The following is an 8,166-nucleotide window of genomic DNA, read 5'->3' as shown; positions in this document are numbered from 1 at the left end:
AACTGTCTCACATTCATTCTTGGCAACACTTGTTTTTTGAGAATCCATTCTTGTTTTGGGAGAAATAACAGTTAATATTTATAAGTTAATGATTTATGATAAATATGCACTACAGGGTATTAATGGAAGGTAGACAGGCTATGTACGAAAACATGTAGAGAAACATTGGCAGGTAGAAGTGAAGGTCTTAAGTCTACTGGATGCTTTTATGCAGATTTAGATGGCAAATGGGTGCTGGTGTTGATGATGGTAAAAATGCACAATTGTCTTCAGGTTTCTAAGTCACATTCTTGTGGATAACACAATCATATGCTAACCCCTACAACATTTTTCATGGTGAATAATTTCACTTCAGTCATACTTGACTCTTCTTTATTTGGATAAAATTGTATGCATGACCCAGCTACAACATTAGTTGAATTTCAATTTCGGAGAGGAATTAAATCAGTTATAGTTTTTGTGGATCCTCCCTTTCTGATTACTTTGTACATATGCGACGTGCCCGGTATTACATAAAACAAAATCAAGTATGCAGATGATGTGGCATTAACATGTCAATATAAGGAAATCGAGCATTATGAGCGTACCCTCTCAAGTGACCACACCATTTTCAATTATTACTTTCGCAAATGGTGCCTAGCCAAACACAAGTAAAACAGAGGGTCAGAGCATTTCACCTCCATAATAAATGGGAGGAGATAACGATACACATGCGACTTAATGGGGCTGAAATTCACCATAACTACTTCCCCAAATATCTGTGTGTCGCCCTTGATCGGACACTGTCAAAGAAGCAGGACTGGATAAACCTGTAAAGATGTTTGGCACAAGAGTAAATCTACTCAACAAAATAGAAGGAAACAACTGGGATGTAAATGTAGATATGCTAGAATATGCTGCAATTTTATTTGTGTACACAGCTGGAAAGTATTGTGGATCTGCATGGGAAAGCAGTGTACATACAATTAATATAAAGGTATTTTTGAATAAGGTCATGGAGACCATTATCGACACTGTCCAATCCACTCTCATTCAGTTGTTTCCTATTCTATCCAAAACGGTTCATCCAGATCTCAGAAAAAAGCTGACAAATGCCAATTCTGAAGACTACAAAGTACCCTAACAACTGTGTTCTAAACAGCAGTTTCCAGAATCCACAAGCTATATGCCTGAAGCCATGCAAGTCACCTTCTGTCGATCTTCAGATCACAGGTGTTTTTGATGTCAACAAAAAGAAGAAAAATTGTTAGAAAGAACACCTGCCCCATAGCACCCACTTAATTCAAACCCAAGGATGCAGAGTTTGAGCTTTCCTGTTGTGAATGGCTAAGAAACTACCACATCCGAACAGGGGACAGGGGATATGGTCGTATCCTGAGTCTGCTGATTCCTGTCCATTTTTCTACAAAAGACTTAATAAATAAATATAGACAAACAATTTGGAAAATAGTTTTACTATCATACAACACTGGCAATAAAATACCAATTTTACAGCAAATATGAGCAACAAATAAGGGTCACTAAAAAAGAAACCAATACTAACAGTTATTTCCAACATAAAATAAAAACATAACAAAAATCTGAGTTTTCCTCACATGTACAAAGTAAGTCCTTAAAAAGATTAAAATCACATTCTTGAAATGCACTCAGCAATCACGATTTACTTGGTTCACCTGGTGCTCCAACCAAGAACCACCTGGAGCGAGCTCTCACAGCCTGAGCTCTAACCAGTCTCTTCTTATCATCCAGACACTTACACAGTTCTCTCACAACCTGTAAAACATGAGATACATAATTCAAAACTCTTTTATATTTGGTGCACATTTTCTGCTTTAGGTGCATCAACTAACTGTTAACACTAAGAGAACAGCTATATTTGTAAATCAAAATGAATAGAAGCATGAAACAAGAATATGTTGCCATTTTTATAGTATGACACCTTCTTCTACCTAAACACAGAAAAATGGCGTAAAAAAACCAAAACTAGCAGTGAAATGAAGAAAAGGGTGAAATAAATAACAGTCTATGTGGAAAATGCCACTTTCATTTAATAAATTTATTGCTGTAATACCTACCACTGAGAAGATGTATTAACAGAGGTGAGTTCTAGTACAAAGTGTATCTGAATGAATAAGAGAAGAAAAGCAAATGAAGACATCTGCAGTAATATTTTGATAGTTTTATGCTTCACATCAAAGACTAAAATGTTACTTTGTGACAGTGTCAAAGCAACAGCCACCAAGCGATAGACATGATAGACATTCAAATGTTATATAGCTACAAAAATGCACTTAGTTGTTTGTCTCTTTCACCATGAAATAATGCAATGGAATGTTGTATTGTTGAAGATGTTGTTTGAAAATTATTGAGTTTGTACTCAGTTGGGCAAGTAAGCTCATACTGATGACACCATTATCCCTAATTTCAATGTTAAAAGTAAAAACAAATCTGTTCTTTGTTAATGACAATTAGCATTGTAAGCATGGTGGATTAATCATTATTAGTTAGAACATGGAAAAAAGCAGTATATAATATATAAGGTCTGGAAACAATTTCACCTGTACTTCCTGTGTTACACATAGTTTAACGTAAGTGCTTCTATTTTAGTTTCGCTTTTGCAGAACAAAGTATGACTGAACTAGCAGGTTTTAACCTAATTAAATTGAAGACAGATAGCTGAAATCAATGAAATTGATGTATCACAGATAATTTTTCATTTGTTCTCAAATTCAGCAGAGTGACAATTGTAATTGCTGAGCTGCTATCATCAACTCCATCTAGAAACAATTAAAGAGTAGTGATCAATGTGATAAAGAATTGCACAAGGTGTATGGTTTTTGGATAAACTATAACACATGCTGCGCGAAGTAATATATAAAAACAATGTAAAACATTATGTATTTAAGAAGACAATGTTTCAAAACCAACAGCAGCTCTAGCAATTCAAAAGCAGAAAAAATGGATAAAAAGTACTATTTAAAAAATTGCATAAGAAGTTCATGATTTGTACTTTTATTTTGAATTTCTTGAACTGTTGTTTGGCCTGGTGCCATTATTTAATTGAGAAGATGCATTTCAGTTGTTTAGTAAAGTCACCCCATTCTTTACTATTTAATCAAAAGGATAGTTGCTACCCACCATTTAGTGGAGGTGCTGAGTAGCAGAAAGGCACGATAAAAAGTGTGTGTGGAAGTTGGTTTCATGCCAATGAGGTCTTTGTCAAAAGCACACAACATACACACACTCATGCAAACACAACTCACACATGTGACCACAGTCTATGGCAGTTAGAGCCAGACTGTGAGCAGCAGGGCATTACAAGAGAGGCAACTGGATGGGGGTAAGGAGGAGGCTGGGGTGGGGATGAGAAGGGATAGCAGGGTAGGGGTCAGGTACGCTAAAGTGCTGTTGGGAGCATGCAGAGGCGAGGTGGAGAGTGGGGCAGCTAGTTGCATTTGAGGAGTTAGATGGAGGGCAGAGATGAGGGAGGGGGGATAGCAGAAAAGGAGAGAAGTACAAACACTGGGTGTGTTGGTGTAATAAGAGGGCTGTGTAGTGCTGTCACGGAAACAGGGAAGTGGCTACATGGGTCAGAACAATGACTAACGAAGGTTGATGCCAGGAGGTTAAGGGAACCCACCTAGCCCATTCCCTGTTCCCATCCAGCACTACAAAGTCCTCTATTCCACAAACGCATCCAGTCTTTTTACTTCTCTCCTTTTCCGGTACGCACCCTCTGTCTAACCTCCTGACTGCACCTAGCTGCCTCACTCTCCACCTCCCTGCATGCTCCCAGCAGCACATTACTGTCCCCGACCCCTGTTATCAGTGCCCTTACTCGTATTAAAAGTAACGAATGTGGAGAAAAGTAGTTAAGACAATGGGAAAGAAAAAAAAGATGCTATACAGGAGACTAAAACATAAGTATAACGACAAAGGAGCTACAAGAAAGGCAAAAGAAAATGTCATTGCCTGGCCACTTGCGTACAATAAGGATGAAACAATTACCCCGTGAACATATGAGAACCATCTCCCTAAAATTTTGGTAAAAATGTTGGACAATTCACAAAAATTTAAAACTCGAAGCACATTCCGTTTGATTATTACCTAGAATACGCTGCAGATCCATTGGCAAATCAGCCATGGCCTGCTGCTTGGAAAATAAAATGCAGTCTAATAAAATGTGGCACACAGTGATCTGTATGCCACAAGCGCCACACACTCAAGTGTCTCTTGCTGGAGCAAAAGCCCGTGCATCACAGGGTTGTGGCCTATGTGAAGGCAAGTGAGGAGGACCTCGTCCTATTGACCTAGGCTGTAGGGAAGGGACTGTTTGATGTGGAATTGGTGGCAGCTGTCATAATGGAGGTACTGTTGCTTGTTGGTGGGTTTGATGTGGACGGACGTGTGAAGCTGGCCATTGGACAGATGGAGGTAAACGTCAAGTAAAGTGGCATGGGATTTGGAGTAGGACCAGGTGAATCTGATGGAACCAAATGAGTTGAGGTTGGAGAGGAAATTATGGAGTTCTTCTTCACTGTAAGTCCAGATCATGAAGAAGTCATCAATAAATCTGTACCAAACTTTGGGTTGGCAGGCCTGGGTAACAAAGAAGGCTTCCTCTAAGCAACCCATGAATAGGTTGGTGTAGGAGTAGGCCATCCTGGTACCCATGGCTGTTCCCTTTAATTGTTGGTATGTCTGGCCTTCAAAAGTGAAGAAGTCGTGAGTCAGGATGAAGCTTGCTAAGGTAATGAGGAAAGAGGTTTTAAGTAGGGTGGCAGGTGATCGGCGTGAAAGGAAGTGCTCCATCGCAGCGAGGCCCTGGACGTGCGGAATATTTGTGTATAAAGAAGTGGCATCGATAGTTACAAGGATGGTTTCCGGGGGTAACAGCTTGGGTAAGGATTCCAGGTGTTCGAGAAAGTGGTTGGTGTCTTTGATGAAGGATGGGAGACTGCATGTAACCAGCTACAATGGGGCGGCCGGGATGACTGGGTTTGTGAATTTTAGGAAGGAGGTAGAAGGTAGGGGTGCAGGGTGTTGGTGGGGTTAAGAGGTTGATGGAGTCAGGTGAAAGATTTTGTAGGGGGCCTAAGGTTCTGAGGATTCCTTGAAGCTCCGCCTGGACATCAGGAATGGGATTACCTTGGCAAACTTTGTATGTGGTGTTGTCTGAAAGCTGACGCAGTCCCTCAGCCACATACTCCCGACGATCAAGTACCACGGTCGTGGAACCCTTGTCCGCCGGAAGAATGATGATGGATCAGTCAGCCTTCAGATCACGGATAGCCTGGGCTTCAGCAGCGGTGATGTTTGGAGTAGGATTAAGGTTTTTTAAGAAGGATTGAGAGGCAAGGCTGGAAGTCAGAAATTCCTGGAACGTTTCGAGAGGGTGATTTTGAGGAAGAGGAGGTGGGTCCCGCTGTGACGGAGGACGGAACTGTTCCAGGCAGGGTTCAATTTGGATAGTGTCTTGGGGAGTTGGATCATTAGGAGTAGGATTAGGATCATTTTTCTTCGTGGCAAAGTGATATTTCCAGCAGAGAGTACGAGTGCAGGACAGTAAATCTTTGACGAGGGCTGTTTGGTTGAATCTGGGAGTTGGGCTGAAGGTGAGGCCTTTGGATAGGACAGAGGATTCAGATTGGGAGAGAGGTTTGGAAGAAAGGTTAACTACTGAATTAGGGTGTTGTGGTTCCAGATTGTGTTGATTGGAATTTTGAGGTTTTGGAGGGAGTGGAGCTGAAGTGGGAGATTGAGTAGATGGGAGAGATTGGGTTTGTGTGCAATGAGAGGAGGTTGAGGTTTGCTGGAAAGGTTGTGAAGGGTGAGTGAGTTGCCTTTCCGGAGGTGGGAAACCAGGAGATTGGATAGTTTTTTGAGGTGAAGGGTAGCATGCTGTCCTAATTTGCAGTTGGCCTGTAGGAGGATGCTCTGAACAGCCGGTGTGGATGTGGGAGAGGAAAGATTGAGTACTTTTATTAAGGATAGGAGTTGACGGGTGTGTTCATTGGCTGAGTTGATGTGTAGGTGAAGGATTAGGTGGGTGAGGGCATGGAACTGGTATAGGGACTGATGGAAAGAAGGGTTGCAGCCAGAGATGGGAACTTTAAGTGTGAGGCCTTTGGGGGTAATGCCAAATGTCAGACAAGCCTGAGAAAATAAGATATGGGAGTGTAATCTGGCTCGGGCGAAGGCATGTTTGCGGAGGGAATGTAAATAAAACTTAATGGGGTCATTGTGGGGGTGTTGTGTGGGTGAGATGGTATTAGAAGGTGGAAAGTGTAACATGGGGCTGAAATGAAAATGAAAATAAAAATATATGGGGAGAGATAAAGGTGAACTAGAAAGCAACTGGAGATCTGGTGTGAAAAAAAGGCGAAAAAGTGTTGGTTAAGGCTGGGCTATGTTGATCCTGTGGTGAACTTGGGTTGGTAGACAACAATGTGCACAAAGGTTAGGTGGTTGTGTTGCCGCCAAAACACATTAAAGAGTGGAGAAATTCGGGAAAATTTAGAAAAAAACTGCGTGTAAATGTATTAAAAAGAGTGGTTTTGTGGTGGAAGATTATGAAAATGAGGCTAACAATTATCTGACGAAGAAATAATGACGTTAAAACCTGTGGGAAGCGGCTAAAAATAATCAGTGAAATGGAAATAAAGCGAAAGTTATTAGAACTAGCCGAAATGGTTGTTTAATACGTGAAAGGAACTGTTTGTGAACTAGAAACGGTGGATTTTATAGCAGCGGTAGAGTTGAAAGAGGAGAAAAAATTTTTTTGGTTACGGTTTGGAAGTAGGTTACGTATTATTGAGTATCTCCATTATTACAGCTGCCACCCATTCCACATCAAACGGTCCCTTCCCTACAGCCTAGGTCTTTGTGGCAAACGAATCTGCTCCAGTCTGGAATCCCTGAACCATTACACCAACAACCTGAAAACAGCTTTCACATCCCGCAACTACCCTCCCGACTTGGTACAGAAGCAAGAAACCATAGCCACTTCCTCATCCCCTCAAACCCAGAACTTCCCACAGAAGAACCACAAAAGTGCCCCAATTGTGACAGGATACATATCAAAAGGTATGGATGGGGGTGTGTGTGTGTGTGTGTGTGTGTGTGTGTGTGTGTGTGTGTGTGTGTGTGCGCGCGCGCGCGCGAGTATATACCTATCCCTTTCCCCCCCTAAGGTAAGTCTTTCTGCTCCCGGGATTGGAATGACTCCTTACCCTCTCCCTTAAAACCCACATCCTTTCGCCTTTCCCTTTCCTTCCCTCTTTCCTGAAGAAGCAACTGTTGGTTACGAAAGCTAGACATTTTGTGTGTGTGTTTTTGTGTTATTTTATTGTGCCTGTCTACCGGCGCTTTCCCGCTTGGTAAGTCTTGGAAAATATATATATATATATATGGACATCCGTCCACACCAAACCGACCAACAAGTAACAGTACCTCCATTATGACAGCTGCCACCCATTCCATATCAAACGGTCCCTTCCCTACAGCCTAGGACTTCGTGGCAAACGAATCTGCTCCAGTCCTGAATCCCTGAACCATTACACCAACAACTTGAAAACAGCTTGCGCATCCCGCAACTACCCTCCCAACCTGGTACAGAAGCAAATAACCAGAGCCACTTCCTCATCCCCTCAAACCCAGGACCTCTCACAGAAGAACCCTAAAAGTGCCCCACTTGTGACAGGATACTTCCTGGGACTGGATCAGACTCTGAACGTGGCTCTCCAGCAGGGATACGACTTCCTAAAATCCTGCCCCGAAATGAGATCCATCCTTCATGAAATCCTCCCCACTCCACCAAGAGTGTCTTTCCGCCGTCCACCTGACCTTCGTATCCTCTTGGTTCATCCCTATGAAATCCCCAAACCACCTTCCCTACCCTCTGGCTCCTACCCTTGTAACCGCCCCTGGTGTAAAACCTGTCCTATGCACCCTCCCACCACCATCTACTCCAGTTCTGCAACCCGGAAGGTGTACACGATCAAAGGCAGAGCCACGTGTGAAAGCACCCACGTGATTTACCAACTGACCTGCCTACACTGTGAGACTTTCTATGTGGGAATGACCAGCAACAAACTGTCCATTCGCATGAATGGACACAGGCAGACAGTGTTTGTTGGTAATGAAAATCACCCTGTGGCTAAACAT

General features: G+C 42.3%; 1 protein-coding gene across 1 annotated transcript in view; it reads right to left on the bottom strand.

The window, feature by feature from the left end:
• Positions 1 to 1,433: 1,433 nt before the first annotated feature.
• Positions 1,434 to 8,166, bottom strand: part of LOC126359133 (MMS19 nucleotide excision repair protein homolog) — a 224,822-nt gene continuing 218,089 nt past the window's right edge. The window contains exon 19 of the mRNA XM_050007606.1: positions 1,434 to 1,773. Coding sequence (XP_049863563.1) covers positions 1,654 to 1,773 — 120 coding nt within the window. The 3' untranslated portion in view covers positions 1,434 to 1,653. The remainder of the gene's footprint in view (positions 1,774 to 8,166) is intronic.

Source organism: Schistocerca gregaria, chromosome 1, assembly GCF_023897955.1.
Source record: "Schistocerca gregaria isolate iqSchGreg1 chromosome 1, iqSchGreg1.2, whole genome shotgun sequence".
NCBI classification, from domain to species: Eukaryota; Metazoa; Arthropoda; class Insecta; order Orthoptera; family Acrididae; genus Schistocerca; species Schistocerca gregaria.
Note: the sequence above shows the minus strand (reverse complement) of the source record. Positions and strands in the feature narration are given on the sequence as shown.